General features: G+C 31.6%; 4 protein-coding genes across 10 annotated transcripts in view; 2 read left to right on the top strand and 2 right to left on the bottom strand.

Moving 5' to 3' along the window:
- The first annotated feature begins 3,164 nt into the window (after positions 1 to 3,164).
- On the top strand, positions 3,165 to 5,290 carry LOC140990684 (uncharacterized protein C24B11.05). Its single transcript, XM_073460513.1, has 7 exons — positions 3,165 to 3,368; positions 3,447 to 3,512; positions 3,627 to 3,724; positions 3,980 to 4,105; positions 4,506 to 4,742; positions 4,827 to 4,892; positions 4,986 to 5,290. Exons 1-7 carry the CDS (start codon positions 3,278 to 3,280, stop codon positions 5,136 to 5,138), a joined length of 837 nt encoding a protein of 278 aa, XP_073316614.1. The 5' UTR covers positions 3,165 to 3,277; the 3' UTR covers positions 5,139 to 5,290.
- Positions 5,291 to 5,453: 163 nt separating this feature from the next.
- On the bottom strand, positions 5,454 to 7,566 carry LOC140990685 (uncharacterized). Of its 4 annotated transcripts, none has more exons than XM_073460514.1 (4): positions 7,453 to 7,566; positions 6,080 to 6,223; positions 5,856 to 5,929; positions 5,454 to 5,774 (listed from the first exon to the last, which is right to left on the bottom strand). In XM_073460514.1, exons 2-4 carry the CDS (start codon positions 6,221 to 6,223, stop codon positions 5,633 to 5,635), a joined length of 360 nt encoding a protein of 119 aa, XP_073316615.1. In that variant the 5' UTR covers positions 7,453 to 7,566; the 3' UTR covers positions 5,454 to 5,632. The 4 variants fall into 4 exon arrangements, with proteins under 4 accessions (XP_073316615.1, XP_073316616.1, XP_073316617.1 ...); XM_073460515.1 differs by having other exon boundaries at positions 6,080 to 7,140; positions 7,453 to 7,542; XM_073460516.1 differs by having other exon boundaries at positions 6,080 to 6,230; positions 7,453 to 7,531.
- Positions 7,567 to 9,134: 1,568 nt separating this feature from the next.
- LOC140989628 (LEAF RUST 10 DISEASE-RESISTANCE LOCUS RECEPTOR-LIKE PROTEIN KINASE-like 1.2) lies at positions 9,135 to 16,299 on the bottom strand. Of its 4 annotated transcripts, none has more exons than XM_073458919.1 (4): positions 15,236 to 16,299; positions 10,620 to 10,667; positions 10,291 to 10,539; positions 9,135 to 10,190 (listed from the first exon to the last, which is right to left on the bottom strand). In XM_073458919.1, exons 1-4 carry the CDS (start codon positions 15,987 to 15,989, stop codon positions 9,235 to 9,237), a joined length of 2,007 nt encoding a protein of 668 aa, XP_073315020.1. In that variant the 5' UTR covers positions 15,990 to 16,299; the 3' UTR covers positions 9,135 to 9,234. The 4 variants fall into 4 exon arrangements, with proteins under 4 accessions (XP_073315020.1, XP_073315021.1, XP_073315022.1 ...); XM_073458920.1 differs by having other exon boundaries at positions 10,620 to 10,655; XM_073458921.1 differs by lacking the exon at positions 15,236 to 16,299 and adding an exon at positions 10,842 to 11,588.
- A 4,592-nt stretch (positions 16,300 to 20,891) lies between these two features.
- The window catches only part of LOC140989830 (LEAF RUST 10 DISEASE-RESISTANCE LOCUS RECEPTOR-LIKE PROTEIN KINASE-like 2.5), a 4,861-nt gene continuing 3,314 nt past the window's right edge, over positions 20,892 to 22,438 (top strand). Inside the window, exon 1 of the mRNA XM_073459269.1 lies at positions 20,892 to 21,705. Coding sequence (XP_073315370.1) covers positions 21,024 to 21,705 — 682 coding nt within the window. The 5' untranslated portion in view covers positions 20,892 to 21,023. The remainder of the gene's footprint in view (positions 21,706 to 22,438) is intronic.

Below are 22,438 nucleotides of genomic sequence, written 5' to 3'. Positions count from 1 at the left end.
GATTTGCTATATAAATATGTATTCATCTTTCTCACAATTTATTATTTGTATTTAGACATGATAAGATGAAATTCTATCATATGATTTTAAATAAATGATTTGTCTGTTTAGTTTATGATTATTTATTATTTTTTCATGAAATTGTTATTATTTTGAGACATAATTATCCAACACTTTTGGGGAAAAAAATTAAATTACCATTATTTGATTTAGAGTGATGCATAACCTAAAATATAAGGTAACAAAACCAGTTTTGAAGTTGTAGTGTTTGTCATTTGTTCTGTGAAAGAATAATAATATGAAAATAACGAAATTTTTGGTGGAAACATAATACGTTGAGACATGAAATAAATGAGAATAATGTGAGTGTAATGTTGGACTGAAATTTTTTGATGATTGTAAATTGTCTGTATATGTCCACAGGAGAGAGTTGAAAACTTAAGTATGAATTTAATTCATTTATAGAGAAAATATAAATCTAAACATAAAGAGAACCTTAGAAAACCAAACAAGAAATATAAAAAAATTCATTTCAAATTAGACAAATTATTTACTAAGAACAATGATGGTGAAAGATGCGGATAAACCAAGCGGGACTTCAAAAAAGCAAGAGGAAATCAAATGGAGTAAGACCAAAAGAAAAAAAAAGGTAAGTATCAAATAGATTAATCAACATCAAATCTAATAATGAAAAAGAAACATAAAATCAGATATGATGATGTGATTGATGAATTTAATCGAACAAAAAACATGAAAAATAAAAAATTTTAAAAATGATGAAAAAAATGTTGAATTATTCAAAAATCAAACAAACAAAAGATCAGAGAAAACCCAAAATCAAATGCTCTAATTTCTATTTCAATTTCGAGTAGGGACACATTTATTTTCTCTCAATGTCATCACACTCAGAAATTTCAATCTACCTTGAGAAAGAAATCGTTGTTGCAATACACAACTATTCTGTAACGAGTATCGCTGGCTTCCTTTCTCACGGGATAATCATATTTCTTTATATTGGATTCGTAAAATGCTGTACAACTTTATCTTTAGGGTTTTTAAAAAAATTCAATTTTTTGGGATATTTGTTTCTATTGGTGTTCAATTTAGTTTTCTTGTTGAATGATTGTTATTTTTCCTTGCCATTGGGATTTAGGGTTTCGATTTTGATGATAAGGTATTTAAAAATTCTGTTTTTTTTTTTTTGGAAAATTGAGTAATAAATTAACTAAAACTTTCTCGCAACTAATGTCGAATAACTTTGGTTCTCACCCCTGTTTTTTTTCAGGTACAATATAATTTTCTATTCCTTAATATGGTAAGACTTTTTATTTGAGCACTAAGTTAATCACATTTTGGTTTGAATAATTTTAATTGGTTCATTTTATGGTCTAATATAGAGGAAGACATACACTATTTTTATTGGACGCAAACCTAATGTTTATGAGTGTTGGTAAGAAACACATAGTCAAGTAAACAAATTCAGTGGCGCTACCCACGATTCTTATCGTAGCATGGACGAGGCAATAAGAGCTTTTAACTCGTATATCGAGAAACAATGACAACCAGTTGTTTTCTCTAAGTTCACGGCTTGAAGCTTCAAGGTGTTCTAAATATATCTCAATCTCGTAATTTTCCGTAATATGATTTCTAATATTCAGAACATCTTCAACAGTTTCCAGATATTAAACTTTTCCGGCCTCCAAATTTGTGCCAATATTTCAAATAATTTCTTTCTTTAAATACAATTTATTATGCAAATCCACATAATTCAATCAGTACTAGCTTATCAAGGTCAAAAAAGTCGAAACACTCAAAACTTCCACAGATGTATTCGTTGTATTTACTACGAGTTTGGAATTTTTCATTGTAATACAACTTTTTGTAATATGATTGAATTCTCTCATTCATCCTAAACATAAAACACATAAAATCATTGGTTTTTTATGTCTTAGTAAATTCCCTTTCAAATGGAAGGAAAATGGAAATGTTGTTTTTATTTTAACTTTTTTTTTTTAAAAAAAAAGGAGATGTTGATTAAATCCGAACAATCAACAATGGAATAGAATAATTAGTTATTATATTTTAATAATATACCCCAAATTGCACGTATCAAAGAATATATACCAACCCATACATATTCTTATCTAAAATCCTATTTCTTTAGACATATGAAGAATCAAATCACAAGTGGAAACAAACATGCCCTGACAGGTGTCCTCCATTTAATCTTTTATTGCTAAATCCACTCATGATTTCTTATCGGCAAAAACTTTTGGGGATTTGTGTTCAATTGTTTGTTGTTCACCTAATTATTTTATTTTTGAAAAAGATCAGAATTGTGTATATTATGACGTACGTATTGGTTTAGTTCGAATTCGATTTAGTAATTATGTAATAATTTTGTAACAAAATCATAAAAATAAACACGTTTATTATGTGGTTAGTTTTACGCAACTTGGAATTATGAGTTCTCGATTTTCAAGAAAAAAAAATTGAGAATATTTGTATATTCCATGATCGATATCACCTATATATCCCATTAGGTGCATCTTGACGTGAAACAGATGAAACCATTATATTGATATTTGACAAAAGTAAACTTGATCTCTTTCCCCCTGCCCTTGTGAAAATCTGAAGTACCGAGAATGAAAACGAAAATAGTGAAATTAATCACGTCAAGAATAACTGAGTTCATCGAATGTGTGAAACTTAAAGTTCAAAAACCATTTCCGTTTCAGTCTGTTAGTATTATGGATGTTTACCTAATGTGTGTTAATTATGTATTACTACTATTCATGTTCGATGTTTATCCGATGCACGGCGTAAAACAGTGGAGGCAGATTCCTCCTTATAAAAGACAAAACAATGATACTATTTTCTTAATTTTGTCTCAGTTTATGTGAATTAAGTAGCCAGAAGAAACTATAATCGACATATGATCAATCGATGAACCAAATTGTGAAAGAATTGGTTTTTAAAAACCAAATTCTTTTATTGAGAAACTGACAAGTAAAAGAATTGTCCTATGGACAAGATATGCCAATGGCCGCGGCATTTACATGGTACTTGTCACCTTTAATATATTCTAATTTGATGTCGGCATGGGGGAGTTCCCATTACTATAAATAAACCCCTCAAGCCTCGTAATGAAATCAAGCTTCAAATTAGGTATGTATACTATTTTTATTTCAATTAATTAATATTTCACTTTCTTCATTCTATGCAAGAATTATTAATTTCACGGAGTTGTTATATACATTGGTGATCATTAATTTCTATGACAAGAAATATGAAATTTGATTTTCTAGGAACTGAAATGGAAGATAATAGAAAGTCCAGCGTCGCTAAATACGATTTTGCCCTATTTGGTGAGTAATTATCATACCTTAATATTTTTCTTGATTTTTTTTTTTACAAAAATAATGTAATTTCACTGTCTTTGTTAGATATGGATGACACTTTGTACCCCTTGAGCTTGGGAATCAACTTGGCTTGTAGGAAAAATATAGAAGGTATGAAATTTACTGTAAATCATCACAAATTAATGACGATTTTGTTAATGAAAACAGAGATTATCGAAAGATGTGATTACCCAGTGATTATGAATTTGTGATTCAATTTTGCAGAATACATGTTGCACCACCTGCATATTGAAGAAAGTGAGGTTCCAAGTATGTGTTTGGAGTTGTACAAAGAGCATGGTACAACAATGGCTGGGCTCAAGGTAGGATAAAATTGTGATATCATGCTTGTTTGTATTGGTTGGGCGAATTATTCCATGACATTGTATAGTTACACATGAAAATGACATAAAACAATTATCTGACATGTTATTCAGCAATGAATTCGTTAATATATTTCGAAAAATTACTAAATCAAAAAATAAAATAAAATTAGAGAAATATTAAAATTGATGTGAGATATGAAATTGTAGGAAACTTATGGGTGCTTTTTCTGAATTTTTTTGTTGTTGTTGCAGGAGATTGGATATGAATTCGATAACGATGAGTTTCATGCTTATGTCCACGGAAGATTACCCTATCATCTGCTGAAACCTGATCCACTTCTTAGGAATCTACTTCTTTCCATGCCCCAGAGAAAAATAGTATGTCAAATCCCACTACAAAGTGGAACATTTTATATATTTTTTTTAGAAAATCAAATGATGGAAACAATTAGATCACTCAATTTTGAGATGAAACCTCAGAACGGGTTTATCATTATATATTACGAAAACCTCCAGTGTCTACAACACATTCAAATATCACTCAGCTGTGTATACAAATTTGACTCACTATATAAGAGTGAACCAGGACCCATTTTTTTTTTAAAAAAGGTGGCACCCTGGTTCGACTCGAAACCTAAAGAATCTCACCCCATAGATTGGCTCAGGTCAATCACTCACTATATCCTGCACCATAGTCTTGGGGCACAGACAGGGTAACTTGGTTTCATAGGCCCGACCAACTACCACTAATTGTTCAAATTTTTGGGTTTGGATGCAGATATTCACAAATGCGGACCAAGCACATGCAGCCCGAGTTCTTAGCAGGTTGGGATTGGAAGACTGTTTCCAAGGGGTCATATGTTTTGAAACTCTCAACCCTTCTGCCCAAGAGGGAAAAGATGCAATTCAAATCGAGAATCAAGATTTCAGTTTGAAGCCTCGAATTCTATGCAAACCATCTCTACAAGGAACTGAAGCAGCAATTCGCATTGCAAATGTTGATCCATGCAAAACGGTCTGTATCCAAATATAGCTCGTGAAATGTTGTTTTGCGTGTGATCAATTGAGGACGTGTGATAACTCACTTTTATATTTACAGATATTCTTCGATGATAGCATTAGGAACATTGCCAGTGGAAAAGCAGCAGGGCTTTACACAGTAATAGTAAGCTCGAAAATTTACCAAGAATCTAATTAAACAAAATTCCTATCTTTATGAGAAAATACAGTCAATTTCTAATAAAATACAAAAATGCAGGTGGGAAGATCAACATTAGTACCAGGTGCAGATTATGCCTTAAACAGCATACACAATCTAAGAGAAGCAATACCTGAAATATGGGAAGATGAAGGGGAGCATTTGGAGCAAGTAATCCAGCCTTCTGCAGTAGAAACTGTTGTACTAGCATAGACTACTAAAGCTTTTGACATTTTAAAGTCACTACTGAAAAGATGCTTCAAAAATAGTTTGACAACTTTTGTGTTATAGTCGGCTACCTTAAAAGTAAAATGTAATGTTACTTGTGATAAATAAAATTCCACAAAAGATGAATTGGATTATGATGAGATTAATCAGTGCAACGCCTAGCTTAATTCTACATTGATATGCCTCAATCATTAGCATATATTGCCAGAAGTATATAATGATTAATGCGCATATCCTACCAAAATCATATTCTTCCGTGTTTAACACTATTTGCTTTTTCTCTTTCATTTACTCAGGAATAAAGCATGATCGAAGTCACTAATGCATATAAGGAATACAAACAAGTATCAAGAACCAATCTAAATTTTGTTACGATGATGTGCTAACATATAATGCTAATACAGGTTCTTGGGTTGTACCAAAATCTCATTGCTGATATATAAATCTGTAATAATTTTGTTTTCAACTCATGACATTCATTACTGTGAGGTTCCACCTGGAATGCTCTGAAGTAGAAATTTGGCATTGTGCAAAAGTGCATCAGTCTCCTCATTTGCAACATCCAGCAAACGCAGTTCCTTGATCTCCTCTTGCCACTTTTCCATTTGCTCCTTGTGAATTCTGCCAAAGACTTAATTCAGAATACCAATCAAAATCTAGTTTTGGTCATTTAAAAAACCTAATTTACTTTAAATCCCTTACAAAACAACCCGTTCTTCAAATTCATTACTCAATTCCTTCAGCATCGACTTCCCCGAATCTAGCAACTCGGACACCTTCACAAAATCACAAGGGGAAACTTTTCTTAAAAAGCTCTTTAAGAAGTTGATACTTCCAAGCTTGAAAAACATTAAAAAAAAAAATTTGAAGCAAATAATTCTCTTGAAAAACTCATGCATACTCTCTTGTTTAACATGGAATTTTACCATTTGAGTAAAGTTATTGATCTTGTCAAGAATCTGAGCAATCTCCATCTCGATTTGCTCAGAATTCAAAGTTCTTGACTCATTTTCTTCTCCTGGAACCTGTTCAAGAGGTCCTCCTTCCACCATTGCCTCCGTATCCTCCATCTATGAACTTCCATATCAGTAATTAGGAAAATAGCTACTGATTTCTTCTTTCCCCCCCTTTTACCATCATAATATATTGCCATCTTAATGATTGGGAAGAGCAAAAAAGTACAGATTACTCATACACAAAGTTTCACCCACTTTTCCATGACACCAGTACTTTGAAATGAAATTTGTTAAGACTGGAGGAAGAAAACAAATTCAGAGGATATTTTCATTTTCCAAGGAAAAAGTATGCACAAAAATTCACTAGTATTGGAATGCCCCAATCACTCGACCATTAATTCATATATTTGGTACTTCATGATTGTATGAAAAAAAACTTGGATAATGTATAATTCAATTTTAAGTACTTTCTCAGAAATAGCTACATGAAAAAAAACAAGGACTGCGGTCAAAGAAGATAAAAAAATGCATGTAGAGTTCTATATAAAAATGGAATTTATACTGATTTTATATATGGTTAACAAACTTTGTGTAGCCATGACAGCCGAGGGGTAGTAGGTAAATTTTCAAACAAGAGAACACAATTTCTTCAAGATTTGACAATGAAAACTGAAATTCTCTCCTAACATCAATCATCAAAGGAATTATAAAACTGGATAGCTAAATTTTAGCCACAATTGAAGTTAAAACTGCAAAATAGAACCCTAGAATGTCCCTACCAACATAGAAAAGAAGCTGTACCCGACATTTACTATCAGACTCGCAAACATGGTAAGAAATCGAAAATGATTATCCTCATTTAGCATATTAAAAGTAAGAGAAGAAAATGATAGATATTATGCTCAAATGCTAATTTCCGCGCATCATTTTTAACCTCTAAACAAATTACAACAAGATATAACACAATTCACAACAATGCGAAGAGTGAAGAGGATTTAAACAGCCATTGAATAGTTTTTACAACTGAGAACCTGTGAATAACAAATTTTATGGACATATACATCAGCAAATCAATGGTAAAAATGCAAAAAACTCATAAGCATCTGTTATCCAGCTAATTCCGATGCCTTCCAGCCATTAAAAAAATTAACAAATAAAATCGAATTACATCTATTCGCTATCTGTCTCTAGAATTCAGAAATTTAAAAGTCCAGAAAAAAAAATCGGTGAAAAATAACCAAAATCCAGCTTCAATCTACTCCTACGTTCATAAAACAAAGTCTATTCTAGTACATATTTTGAATCGGAATTTGGAATTAGAAGAAAACCAAACCAGAAATTACCAGATTCAAATCGGCAGCCAAGTTTTCGTGCGTCTATGTGACCGAGAGCGAATGCAGTGAGTAAATGGAGTCTGTGAGGAACGGGGAGTGTTGGACACGGGGCTGCATTTTATAATGATGAAAGGATGAGGAAGAATTGGCGCCAATTGTACCACAGTTGAGTAAACGTGTTTCGAACATACGATTATTATTATTTTTAGAATAATTACGCGATAAATAACATTTGAAATTATAATTATTTGGAAATTAGTTTTTGTTTGGAGAAAAAAGGATTTATAAATTTAAATATTTAGTAAAATAACTTTATGATGTTTTACATATATTATTTAAAATCATATTATTCAAATTATTAAAAAAACCAAGAATTTTAAATTAATCTTATCATATACTTCCATATGAAACTTCAACTATATATTTGTGTTGTACAAATTAAATAAACTCTTAATTAATTGATTATTTTTATTGAAAATAAAATAAAAAAAATTAAAAATAATAATAATCATAACTTCATAATATTCAAATTTTAAATTCTACAAAATAACTAATCTCAAAATTAAATATGTAATGTAGAAAATAAATAAATTCATCTATAAATCCAACCACATCCTAATTTTATAAATAGAAAATCAAATTATTATTAAATATCAAGACAGACGGTTCATTTTTCATGACAACTAACCGAGTCGATCTCGAAATCAAAGATACAAAATAAAAAGTAAATAAATTCATAAGTGAAACAAAACCAAAAATACACATCGTAATTTTTATTCTAGCAAATCAAATCATTATTAAATCATGATATGAATTATTATTTACTATGATAGTCAACAAAGACGATTCATCATGTAGAAGTCCCAATAAAAAATCAGTTGATGCGGATGTTTGTATAATATTTTGATTTGCGGGCGTGTCAGGTGAAAAAATTCACCGATTTGTGTAAAAACAATGAAAATCTAACTTCTAAAAATCACGACGATTATGGACACTAAATTTGACCATCCGTTATAGTCTCATAAACTAATACAACGCCAAAACGAAAGAAAAAACAATAGAAATTGATGAAATAAACTCCCAACATGATTGTGTATCAACAAATCAGTAAGAAATTACAAAAACATGAAAAATATAATAAAATAGTGCTAGAATATGTACGTGGATGCTAAAATATGATCGAAAAAGCATGAAAAAACTTGATTAAATCTATGAGAATTCTGCAGCAGGCAGTTGCCTGGAATTTTTGCGATGTGTGTTTTGTGTCCTTTCTGTGCTGCTTAATTCTCTCTATTTATTCATGCTTGAGATCGATTCTTCGACTCTTGGCTGCTCAACTCTCCACTTTCTCCACTATCCACTATCGCTTCTACTTCTGCCACTAGCCATGAATTCTTCTCACGATCTTCTTACTTGGACGTTATCTGCTTCTTTAAATACACTAATGAACTTCTAGTTTTTTTCTATTAATTTAAATTTTTGGACTTAGACAATTAATTAATCCCAATTTAATTTTTGGTGCAAACAGTGGGATTTGATATCAAAGAAAAAAAAATAAAATAAAATTACATATCAATTGAGAGATTCTAAGCTAATTATAATATTACAATCAAAATGACATGGTGATTCATCCAAATAAAATGATATGTATAGATACATATATTATACATTATAATGTATAAGCACAAAAATAAATCCGTAAAATCGTTCCAAATGTTTATTCAAAAAGGTGTTCGAGAATTACATTCTACATATATAAATATACATATATCAAGTATAAAAAAAAAATTCTCATTCAATGGAACTTTCAATGGTGGAGCTACTGCTAATCCATTTATCTGTAACAGCCACAGGTGACGTCAAATTCTTGATCTTCAACAACATAACCTCGTCTGTCTCCGGAGAATTAAGCATCTTTCCATTCCCATTTTCCTCTTTTACCTTCTCAAACATCAATTCATCCCCATTCTGAATATCCTTCAAATAATCCAACACCTCGTCCATCGACGGCCTCATCTCCTTCTCCGGTTGCAGACACCTGAAAGCCAAATCGGCCACGGAAGTGGTCATTCTCGTGACCTCGGCATCAGTGCCGTACCCAAGAGATGAGTCGATTAGTTCCTCGAAATCACATTTCTGAATCTTGTTTAAAGCGAAGCTAGCCAAGTTTATTTCATGTCTATGTCTGTTTATGTCCACTGCAGGCATGGATGATATGAGCTCGACTAGCACGACCCCGAAACTATACACATCGCTTTTACCTGTGAGTTGGTAACATTGATGGTATTCGGGATCGACGTACCCTGGAGTTCCCTGAGGAGCGGTGGAGACGTGAGTTGCATCGATTGGGAAGAGTCTTGACAGCCCAAAATCCGCAACTTTGACGCAGAAGTTTCCGTCGAGTAATATGTTGTTCGTCTTCACGTCGCGGTGGATTATGTCTGATTTGTGTAGGTAAGTTAGCGCAGTTGCTGTTTCTATGGCTATGTTCATGCGAATGGACCAAGTTAGTGGAGATTCTTCAGCTCTTTTGCCATGGAGATGATCGGCTACGGTTCCATTTTCAACGTACTCATAAACGAGTAATAATTCTCGACTTCTTCTGGAGGTGCAGCCGTACAGAGAAACGAGATTTGGATGCTTCAAACATGTAAGAATTTTGATCTCGTTCATGAATTGTTCGACCCTTCTATAGTTATGCTCGTAGAGTCGTTTTATAGCGACTTCTCTTCCATCTCTGAGTTTCCCTAGTCATTAGTTATAAACAGATTAGTGAAACTATACTTAGAAACTGCAGAAATGGACTTATCCCACATACTGAGAAGAAAGGAGAAACTTTTTTAGTACCATAATATACGGTTCCAAAGCCTCCATCACCGAGTTCTCGGGCGGAATCGAAGTTATTCGTGGCCTCCACGAGTTCTGTGTAGGAAAATACAGGGATTCCGAAGTATAAGCTTCCGCCTTCAATATCTAATTTGGAGGAGGGATCCGAGGATACGTTTCTCCAAAGCCGGTAGGCATTTTTGACTCGTTTCTTGTTTCGCCAGATTAAAAAGGCCAACAAGCACATAAAAAATGCAGCTCCCGGTATAACTAAGTACCACAAATCAGACTCATAAACGTATGGAAACCAGAATACTAAGATGGAAACACGGTAATCAGACTGACAATACCTGCGGCTATTATTATTTTCATCTTCTTTTTGTTTCCTGCAACCAAATCTAAGGTAAGAAAAATTATTGATTGCATATCCCAAACAAACCAGTGGGGGGGTTACTCAAGAAGAAGCAAAATAAACAACAGCATTGAATTTTTAGCCAAGAAAACAACTCTATATGTTAGCATAAAATTTGTTTCCTTTTGCAAGTAACGAACAACATATATATGACACTGACCTTTAGTTTGTTCAACATGCCACTCAATATCAAATTCATAAGCAAGCAGTTTGAACAAGTCATCACTCCAATTCCAAGAACGATTCCACATAGGCATTTGAATCGAACTACATCCAAAAGGGAGATCAGCCTCCCTAGCAGGATTTCCATCCTCTGGGTTTCTATAATATACATCAAAGCCTACACATTGCGAGTGATTTTTGTAATCTTTGAAATGCTCTTCCACACTACTATCATGGAAAGCCTTGACACATGTGAAGACGGTGAGATTTGGGGATATTACGAATGAAATATTGGGAGAAATATAGAGAGGAAACCTGCTGAAAGAAAAACAACTATTGCGATCCAAATTATACTTAAGGAATTCGTCTCGAACAAAATATTTATATGCGGAAATATTATCCAAAACATCGTACAACGGCCCTTTATCCCCAAGCTTAAACGTTGGTACCGAAGTATTACAAGCAACCTCGATTAACCCGCAGTCGGGGCGGTCGAGCTCGGTGAGGGGATACTCGAGGAGCCCAAGTTTTGAACAAGGGAAGGATTTGGGGCACTTGTTGGCATCGCAAAAGTTGAGAAGCAAAGGATAGAATACGAAGAAGAACAGGAATAAATTGGGAAAGGCCATGCCGAGAAGAGAAAATGGAAAATGGAGGCAAGATTTTTGTATTCCGGTGGTCTTACATTTGTAACACAGATGTTGTTTGTGCTAAACACGCCGTAGTTGACTTGGGAACATTTTTACGGAAGACCGAACCAAATAAAATTAATTTAGAAATAATTCTAATCTGAAACAGAACATGAAATGATATATATTTTTTAATTATTGTTTATTTATTTATTTATTTGTTTAGTTTGAAATGGTCAGATTGAGGTTTGGAACACTCGAGTTTAGCTGTCATTATCAAATTGACTTGCGGGTCGTTTACATAATTGACCCTTGACTTTGTGACATTAGTAAAAAAAACTGCAAAATTAGATAATCATACAAGAACATGCATTTAAATTCTCATATAAATCAATTTTTTTATATCGAATTATTATTTTTTCCCTGTTAAATATTATGTTTAAACTTTATCATGAGATGAATTACGATCAGAAAAAAAGAAAATCAAAGACTTGTACAAGATTGGAAAAAAAGAAAAAAACGAAAAGTTGGGAGGCTTTGAAAAAGGTTGGTGATATCAAGGTAACTTTTAATTTTCCCATTTAGTTTGTAAAAATAATCGAGGATTATAAGAAATTTAGGAGATATTAATAATAACACAAAAACTCCTATGATATACTCTCACGTATCAATTTCTTGAGACGAATATCTAAATCGGTATGGTTCATGAAAAATAAATATAAATACAGACCGAGTCAACTCGTCTCACAAGAAAATTATTCAGTAATTATTGGATAATTATGTTATTCCATTGAAATATTTATTCATAAAAATCTTGTGAGACAGTCTAATTAGTTAATTTTGTGAGACCTATATATTACTCGACAATATCCATGAAAATATATTTTTTATATTATAAGTATTACTTTTCAAGTGTAGACCCAATCGAGAGTCTCGTGATATTAAAATATGTTTTGTCTTTTAAAAAATAAAGTGTCCATTCATAGTATGCATTCAACCATTAAATTAGCTTTTTCCATTGACCATGACAGCACAACTCCGGCCCACTCCCTCTCCGTCCAACAAGTTAAACGAAATTTTTACGTAAAAGCGAAGAAATTCCTTATGCTAATTGACTGGTGATCATGAAATAATAATAATAATAATAATAATAATAATAATAATATATATATAATACAAATAATAATCATGAAATATTTCAAGAGTTACGTATAAATGTACTGGAAAAGTATCAATTTTCTCCATTGGCCTAAATATTATTTTGGATTTATAATAAATCATTAGTATAAACCAATTATTTTTAGGATAAAAGAAAGTTTCTTTTAGTTTTTTCCTAAATGTTATTATTACGTATAACATGTCAGTAATGTCTTACGTCATCACATCGTTACAATTACAACATCGACATCATATCAATGTTCATGTTTAAAAAAAATGATCAAAAGTGCTAAATAAGCTAAGTTTAAAAAAAATGATCAAAAGTGCTAAATAAGCTAAGTTTTTCTATCAAAACTTAATTGTGACTAACGAGACGATCAAAATTCAATTTACACCAATTCACTATATCAACTTTTTCCTAGTTTTCATAAATCATATATATGTGTGCGTGCGCGCGCGTGATTAATAAGCCTTTTGATGATATACGTAAACGATTAAATTATTTAATGCAACCTATTGATGTTATACATAACGGATCAAGTGGAGATAAAAGAGAATTCAAGAACTAACCCACAAGAGTCTTTGATAGATATGAGAGGAGAGCAACCAGTATAGTTCGCTATTAGTAAATAATTGAAAATTCAGAGTTATCTGACTTTAATCCATGGACTTTAAAAATTGCGAGGGTTCAAGTCTTTCAATCCTCCCAAAAATCATATAATTGACTTCAAAATATTTATCTCATCTTTGACTCATCACTTATTTAAAATAGATAAATAGTTAATCATTTTTAACTATAAAATTTTTTTATAAAAATATTTTATAACTATTTGTCCAAACGGAGGACCCTTAATATTTTTTTTTTTAAGTTTCATTAAAACAAAAGGACTTGCATATGTTTATTTTTATTATTCTTGTTTTTACCTAGGAGTATCAATTCGAGTGGGTTGGGTAGGTTCGTTCGGGTTGATCAATAGTACTATTCAAAAATTGCTCAACCCGAGCCAATCCGAAAACACTCAACCCGGATCTGAATCAACCCGTTCAACCCGATTAACCTGATTTCGATTTTTTTAAAAAAAAAAATTTATAAAGAAAATTAATAAAATTAAAAAAAAAAAATTAATTTAAACACATAATAACAATATCTCGCTCATATATATGATTTAAATTTGAAAGTCTAATCGTAGAAAAATAAAAATATATTTACTAAATCAAATAAACAATTGTTTAGAAAATAAAAAATGTTCAAAATATATATTAAATTATGAAAATTTATGATATAAATATACAATATATAAAAATATATGCAATATTTATTAATTATATTTTTTTAAAAAAAAATTAAACCCAAACCCAACCCAACCCGATCAATTTTACCCGATAGCTGACCCGAACCCAAAAACCCCAAACTCAAACATGATTTTTTTCGGATTGAATCGTGTCAGATTGATGGGTCTATCTTATTTTGACACCCTTATTTTTTGCCTAAAAAAATGATTCCGTGCATGAAATATTAAGGTGTACGGATGAAAATAATCTCTATTGATTTCTCCAATGATGCTGTACGATATTACAAATGGGCCTTGGAGAACTACTCAGGCCCAATTTTATGTGGACTTTTATTTTATTTTTTAATTGACCCATGCTTTGTCCATAGACCCTAGTGGATTCCTCAGCATGTAATCCTAATTGATTGAAGATTGGCAGTGGAGAAAAAACCACATATTTGGATCGGTTCATTTAAAATCTATGAGTATAAAATTAAATTTCATTGTTCAATAACCTTAACAAAGAAAATCAAATCTATATCTTAGTTATATACAATATATTTATATATATCACAATGGATTTCGAATAACTCTAATATTCTAAATATTTGAAATCCATTGTGATTAGTTCGATTGTAGCATGAGTTTGAATTGCTTTCTTTTAAGTTATTAACAATTGATTTCAAATATCTCCATCCATACATAACCTAAAGGATTTTTAAACTTAAAAATATCACAAAAGATGGTCTCACGGGTAGACGAGTATCTTATTGTGAATATGAACATAATTGATCTGTCTCATGGATAAAGATCTGTAAAACCATATCACAAGAGACCAACTATAAATAGATTTAGATAGGACTGTTGGATTTTGATTTTAAACGCTAACATCAACTAATAAAGGGACAGATATGAGTTCAAACCCATGTAATCCAATGTTGTAATAAAGAGATGCTAACATCATCAACTAATAATTTTGAAATTTTCAGGAAACGAAGTCAGATTAACTTAATGATTTTTTTATAATAATGTTTTCGGTGGAACATGCAAGTGTATGCAAAAATCAAATATTCAAAGTCATATTCAATCATCAACCGTGAAATATGATTTATCAAGATATTAAACTCCCCATACTGGACAAATCCAAATTGATCACCTTGTGACTAAAAAAATGACTTTATCAACACACATCNCTAGATTTTTTTATAGCAATTTCAATTAGCTAATTATATTAAGTAGAAATAATTAACTGATTAATGCATATAGTATGTGATATGGCCATATTCAGGTGAGATGTATCTGAAATATACTGAAGAAAAGGGAAAAGAACTTACCAGGTTTGCAAGTGGCGGAATGAGGTCTGTCAGGGCAGAAACACATGAATTTATAAAAAGTTTCATTAAATCCACAACGCCCACCACTTATTTCACATGCGTCACAATCGGCTGCTATCCAGTTCAATTCAAATCCCTTCTTGGCAACCTCGAGGACATCTCCAATTCCGCCGTTTCCACCGCCCGATTGGCCGGCCCCATCCACCGGCACCAGAACGTTTCTTGGGCAATCTTCCAGTGCAATTCTGATCAAGTTTTCATCTCTACCATCATCATAAAATGCCAAGTCCCAGTTACCACAGTCAACCTGGTACCTAGACAGATCATTAGTTAACGTCTCCCGGCAGTCTCCGAACAAACGGAGATGTGTTGCATCTACATAATCGAACTGGGGCTGCGTATAAAGCGTGCTGTTTCTAATTCCTGGGAGACAGCTGCTGGAATTTGAGTTTAAAACAGCTGAATCAATCACACGAAAATTCCGGTTTCTATAAGAAATTCCCTCGATTACATATTTGTTTCCGGGTAAGTCAAGAACTGAGGATCCAAGATCGCTGCAGTTTAGCATAAATCCAGGGAATCCACAGTAGGCTTCCTGCAGGCCTTGAATATAGAACGGAAAGCTTATGTTCAGGCCACCACAAAGGACCGGTACGCTGCAGGCTTCATATCGGTAATCGGCGCCGGAAGATCTTTCGGATAAGATGATGACACAGAATATACAGAAGCTCAAATATATGAAGAAATCATGCATGGTTTTTGGGTTCACGGGATCAAAATCTCTCGAGTTTTCAAAATATTCATAATCTTGAGAAAAGTAGTAGTAATCTCGCGTACGAAGAGAGTTGACTGTCAATTGGGAAATCGTACGAGTAGGCAAGGGTTACCTGTCTGAAAAATAGCCCCCCACGCATTGAACAATGTAAGAAAATAGGATCAGAAGCGTAAGCGTGGTTGAGTTGCTTCAATTTGACCAATTGAAAAGTTAAAGTTTCATAAAACAAAAAGGAAATATGGAAGGACATCAATGTGTTTTTCTGTAATCGTTCACTAACACAATCCTTCTATCCACGTATATATTTTCGGATGAAATTGAGTACATAATATTAAAAAATTAGAATAAATATACTATATTTCAGACCTAAATATTTTAGATCTGACATTAATATATGATTTTTTACTACCACAAAATATATAATAAATTTTGATATTAACTACATGTCTTTTTCAGACGAAAATTCGGTGTAAAGATTTGAAAAAGTGTTATAATATATGATATTTGAGTATTAAATATTTTAGATCTGATATTAATATATGATTTATTAATACCAAACATGTATAAAAATTTTGGTATTATTACATATTTTTTTGGGATGAAAATTGATATAAAACATAAAAAAATGTGATATTAATATATGATATTTTAGCTCACAAACAAGTTTATAAAATATTGATATTAATATAGATGTTTCAATTTTCTGCTCAAAATTTTATTTTCTTATACATATCTAAAACAATTTGCTCTGTAAAGTAATATATATATTTCAAATTTTTAATGTTTTGTACTGAATTTCATCAAGAAAAAATTGTGAACACATTGAGTGCATTTTTTTTGTTTTTGTTTTTTGTATTCATGGATTATAGAGAAGTTTTGATCTGACAAAAACCGAACACATAGTTAAATGTTTTGAGATTTAAAAATAAATATCCCATATTAAAATTTCATTTTAATTGAAATAATAATATCGTTGTATATTATAGACAGCTTACACTTGAACACAACACAGAAAATAATAATGATACATATGGAGAGAATATAAGGGGTTCTATTTGGTCCACTATTTTAATGTCGGCAACTCGTGGAGAAAAGTAGTCCATAAATTTTGTGGACTATATATCCGAAAAGAGGATGCCAATAAAGGAGGATTTGGGTGAAATATTACATATTTGACTATTTTTTTTATTAAAAAAAATTTAATAGAAAGATTTACTATATTTTGGATAAAATAATGATAAAAATCAAAATATCTAGAATCTGTGAATCTTTTTTTATGCTTCGGTAAAATGTTTTCACCGAGGGATTATTTCTTTTCTTTTTAAATAAAAAAACATTTTCATTTAACTATATGGTAATAGATAATTACATAATAAATAACTAAAAGTAACATATATAGAACCAATTGATCGAGTCAAAATATGAACAAAGTTGATTCGTTGATCGACTAACAAAAATAAATGAACATGATTGGATTCTTGGTAACGATTAGTCGCGTCATGCTCAAATTAACCCAACTTTGAGTAAGATCGTTTTCATGAAGAAGTATGAATTTAATTGTGCTACAAATAAACACAATAAAATAATGAGGGATTTTCAAAATTATTTACTATTAAGAAATTAAAAATTAAATTATATCAAAAAACTAATTATAATGCAATGAAAATAAATTGATTAAGTGAACTAAGAATTAATTTATATTAAAATATTCACCAAATGAAAATTTAATTCCTATCTTGTCTTATCACCTTAAATCAACTCTTATCAATTAAACAAGAAAGATATTTCATTTAATCTATTCTTAATTTCTTATACAATATCACCCTAAAATATTCGCGGTTAAACTTTAATTCTTGATTTTAATTCCTCTATTGTCTTATAATTCCACTGGTATTGGGATGCAACAATATCGGTTTTCGAACAGAATATATACCCTTGGAATCATGACTCAGATTGGCCCCAATCTTGGCATCAAGAAAATTACCATTGGGGTAATAGAAACGTGAGACGGCTGATAATGCATAATAATAATAGTAAATTTATTAACAAAATGATTATGAATTAGTATCCGATCATGATCCATGGCTATAACTTTGTAAATAGGTTCAGATATACAGTGACTCGGTCGGATCCGGACCAGAAATTCTGAATTATCAACTCTGCAATCAGTTATTAGAATCATTGCTTCTTCAAATTTTGAAAAAAATAGAAATTCTTCAATGATATTTCTTGAAAATCGATTGGTTTTACGGGATATCAAATGTTGTTCACTTTTTGTTTAATTATTTTTTTTAAAAGTTGTTTAATTGTATACATGTGGTCCATAGAACTTAATAGCCTACCCACACGACATTGGGAGAAAAACAATATAACCATTGCAACAAACTCTTTAAGCTTCCATAATTTAATTTCTAATTGCCCATTTAGAAGTTTATAATTGTAATTTATAAAAACTTTTACTCGAATTCATATTTCTAACAAAGATAAATTTGGATCAGATCAAATTTTCTTGAAGACTCGGTCTAATCGACTGAATTAAACCAAATTACACTGTTATATCTAATTTATTAGAAAAAAATTTATCTAACCCCACCACGTACCGTAATAGGATGGACATCAGACATAAAACTGGCAACAAATAATTTGAGGAATTTGTAAGACGAGTATTTACTGCTTTACCAAAAATTATAACTGGTGGTAATGATGCAACTCAAATCTTTTAAATCGCACAGCAGCTCAAGCACAACGGTTCGATCGTTTTACCAAGCAGGGACAATTATTGCACACAATTACAATCTCCTTCCCAATAATTGCGCTCATTACAATAAATGATAATCGAACCTGTGACCTTGGCTCTGATACTAATTGTAGGATCGAGTGCTTATCGCTTTACCAAAAACTATAGCTGATGGTAATGGTACAACTCAAATCTTTTAAATTTCATAGCAGTTCAAACGCCATGGTTCGATCGTTCTACCAAACAGAATTTATTTTAGAATCTCTAATTTTCATCCCCAGGTTAATATTTTCTTTTTGCGTAAATTTATAATTATAGTGTTCTACTATATTTTTGGATTATTCATGATTTCCTTATGATAATTGAATGTTGATTTTTCGAACAAGTTTGTTTAATTTATTCTTGCTCATTCTTGGTTGAAAAATGTCAGTTGGAATACTTCAAATTTCAACCAAAACATTGTTAGAGTAGATGTCCTGTAAGTCAACTGTTGGCTGGAGAATTTATTGACTCAAGTGTAATAAACAATCTTTATTTTAATATAATTTACTTTTTAATGGTTTCGTTATACTTTATCTGTATACCCATGCAAGCAGCATAGATAAAGTCCTTGATTGTGCTTTAATACAAATGAATCGTAATTCGATGTTGAAACTCATTTGTAAACACTGCATATTCTAAATTCGTTCCTAATCGATTTAGCCGCCTAAAACAGGGATAAAGGTCGCTTGAGCTTGAGACTAGCATCTGTGATATTATGTACCGCGTTTCTTGGTAAAGGCATAGAGATGTCCAAACATGCAGATGGGTAGTCATATGATGATTATATCGAACAACCCTCCCTCAAACTTTCTAAGTGGTTATCATTCATCGAGAGGATAAGTCCGTGGTTATGATTGTACACCATTAGTCCTTACGACCCGGGACAACACTGAGGCTCTATATGCTAGGGCTGTGCTTTGACTCGTTTACCGGCTCCATGAGAGTCATCAGGTGGCGAGATTGGGTATAGTTGCGACACATATAGGAGCCAGTGCACCTTGACATAATTTCGAAACCTTAGCCTCCACCTTGGGTTTTATATTATGTAATTAGGCTATGACTTAATTATAAATAAGGGTTGAGAAGTAAAAACCATAGCCTCCACCTCGACATAATTTCGAAAACTACTCCATATTTCCTTTCAAAATTTCGTCCCTCTCTTCTTTGATAGAAAGTTTGAGCCGCCTCTCGATTTTAATCTACTACGTTAAAATCTCTTCTAATTTTCTAGTGCAAATTAGAAGAGGAACAAATTATCTAGTCGTGGACTTGATAGGAAGATCAAACAAGGGTTCCTTTGAAGAAAGTTCGTAGGGATTCATCAAGAACTAATCCGTTCATACCGGATTAGTTGGAACCAAGTGATTTAGATCACAAAGGTAAAATATTTCTAACATCTTATGTATGTTTATGAAAAACCATACGAACGCCCAATCAAATATATTTTGATTGTCAAAATAAAATAAAATTTTAAAACTTCCGCTGCGCTTGGGCGTGTAGAAACCGAGATCCAACAAACATATGTCACAGTTTGGTGTGAATTTAGTGAAAAACCGTCCAAACTACACCGTGATCACCCATACTAAAATAATTTATTGAAGTGTGTTTATAACATAAACAATATTAATAAACAAATTAATAATTAATCGATGCCATGTTTCCTTAATTCTTTTCAAGTTTGTAGGCATACTATTTGGGTTGTCAAAAGGACAAAATGTTAAAATTAAGTGGCACACTAAAATAAACATATATTGAAAAAGAAAAGGACATAAATTGTCAATAGGTCGGTTTCAAATTTGTGTTGATTGAGAAGATGATTCGTATCTTAAAAAAGAAAGAAGATGGAATGGTCATATTTCATGAATTTAGATTTCTTTTTTTCAAAAATATTACACTGATTGTTCCGTCATTTTTCAAGCATATGCATATTTGTTTAAAAAAATTTCTTATCAAAATCGATTAAACCGAACCGATTAAAAATAAATTATTAATATATGTTCTTGTCTAATTTAAGTGCACACATATATTGACCAAGTATATATGACCTGACGTATAACTCAATCAATAAATTTTTATAATATATTATATCTAAAAAATATTTCTTTCAATAAATAAACATATATTTCAATAACAAGAATCAATCCATTCCTCCATACTCCAGCTACACACACCCATACCAAATCAAAATATGAACTTCACAAAATTAAAATAGAGATAGATTCTTGATATCTAATATGATCCAGGGCCTCCTCCAACTTAGCGCGTTGTCTCTCATTCTCGCATCGTCTGTGCCTTCTGCTTATCAGCAGCAGCAGCAGCAGCAGCAGCCATGTACGCCCAGATCTTGCGGAAACGGCCCAAACATCAGCTTTCCATTTTACATTCCAGCACTGCAAGCATCCAAGTGTGGTCTCCCTGGATTCGAGCTAAACTGTACTGATCTTGGCTTCCCAAATCTCCAACTACCCGATAATCACCGGTACGTGATCCAAGATATCTCCTACGCAGACAAGATTCTCCGTGTGTACGACGCAGCTCTTTTAACTTTCGATCCCAATACCACCTGTCTTCCAGAAATCACAAACACTTCGCTCCCCACTTCCCGTTTCAGCTTCTTTAACGCCTCTAACCTCCACTTGTTCCCGCTTTGCCGGAGAAATGCGTCCACGGGTTTATGGATGTACAGAGTTGTTTGCGCTGCTCAAGATGATGATCAGATCTGGAATTTGGCGATAGATGACTCTGTGGGCCCTTGGTACGTGACAAGGGCTATACAAAGTTGTGAAACACATATTGTGGCGCCGGTGGATTTCGGCGTTGATAATGTTTACCAGGTGTTAAGAAGGGGGTTCCAGCTGAAATGGACGACGGAAGACGATAATCTGGCGACGCCCATTGTCGGTAAAAACGTAAAAGGTGCGATCTGAACCACTCCCACTCACTCTCGCCTTCATACAGTAATTATTTCTTCATTTTGATTCAAAATCGGTTTTGTTTGATAATACAGCATCTCCAACCCATAAATCTATTTTGGTGCAGTTTTTACATCAAATATAACATTTATCTCCAACCCATTTACATCAAATTTTACCCTAAAAAATATATTCTTAGAATATTATTTTTATTTACTATTTATTTATAAATTTAACAATATAATTATAATTAATGTTAATATTAATATTATAATTATAATTTTATTTTTATTAATAGTTAAATTTATTTATTTGATTCTTATATATATTAACTCTAATATTTATAATACGAATTAATACAAATGTTTTATTATTAAAATTGAAATAATTTTAATACATATAATTTATTTGTAAAACTTAATATGAATCCAAATTCAAACATCTGAACAACTATATTCCTCTCACAAATGATCAATTAAAACATTTCGTAGTGCATAGTGAACATCTTTGTCTTTTATCCATTTATGTCGATCGAAAAATTCTTGAAATCTGATATTCTCATCGACAACTATTTATCCGGAGTTGATGCTTCTCTCATATTTTAATTTTTGTTATTATTATTATTATTATTAAATATCTAATTATTAAAATAATAAAAAAATATTATTTAAATATATCTAATTATTAAATTAATATAATAATAATATCATATTATTAAATAAATAATATTTATAATT

This window comes from Primulina huaijiensis, chromosome 12 (genome assembly GCF_012295235.1).
Source record: "Primulina huaijiensis isolate GDHJ02 chromosome 12, ASM1229523v2, whole genome shotgun sequence".
NCBI classification, from domain to species: domain Eukaryota; kingdom Viridiplantae; phylum Streptophyta; class Magnoliopsida; order Lamiales; family Gesneriaceae; genus Primulina; species Primulina huaijiensis.
Note: the sequence above shows the minus strand (reverse complement) of the source record. Positions and strands in the feature narration are given on the sequence as shown.

What these genes read in the sequence shown, in the direction of transcription:
- LOC140990684 (XM_073460513.1), top strand. Translation starts at nt 3,278, where the DNA reads ATGACAAGAAATATGAAATTTGATTTTCTAGGAACTGAAATGGAAGAT. An exon ending in CCATGCCCCAGAGAAAAATA is followed by an intron (nt 4,106 to 4,505) that starts GTATGTCAAATC and finishes GTTTGGATGCAG; the next exon opens with ATATTCACAAATGCGGACCA. An exon ending in CAGGGCTTTACACAGTAATA is followed by an intron (nt 4,893 to 4,985) that starts GTAAGCTCGAAA and finishes ACAAAAATGCAG; the next exon opens with GTGGGAAGATCAACATTAGT.
- LOC140990685 (XM_073460514.1), bottom strand. Translation starts at nt 6,223, where the DNA reads ATGGAGGATACGGAGGCAATGGTGGAAGGAGGACCTCTTGAACAGGTT. An exon ending in TCAATAACTTTACTCAAATG is followed by an intron (nt 5,930 to 6,079) that starts GTAAAATTCCAT and finishes GATTTTGTGAAG; the next exon opens with GTGTCCGAGTTGCTAGATTC. An exon ending in TTTGAAGAACGGGTTGTTTT is followed by an intron (nt 5,775 to 5,855) that starts GTAAGGGATTTA and finishes AGTCTTTGGCAG; the next exon opens with AATTCACAAGGAGCAAATGG.
- LOC140989628 (XM_073458919.1), bottom strand. Translation starts at nt 15,989, where the DNA reads ATGCATGATTTCTTCATATATTTGAGCTTCTGTATATTCTGTGTCATC. An exon ending in TTCCGCCACTTGCAAACCTG is followed by an intron (nt 10,668 to 15,235) that starts GTAAGTTCTTTT and finishes TTCTTACCTTAG; the next exon opens with ATTTGGTTGCAGGAAACAAA. An exon ending in GAAAATAATAATAGCCGCAG is followed by an intron (nt 10,540 to 10,619) that starts GTATTGTCAGTC and finishes TGTGGTACTTAG; the next exon opens with TTATACCGGGAGCTGCATTT.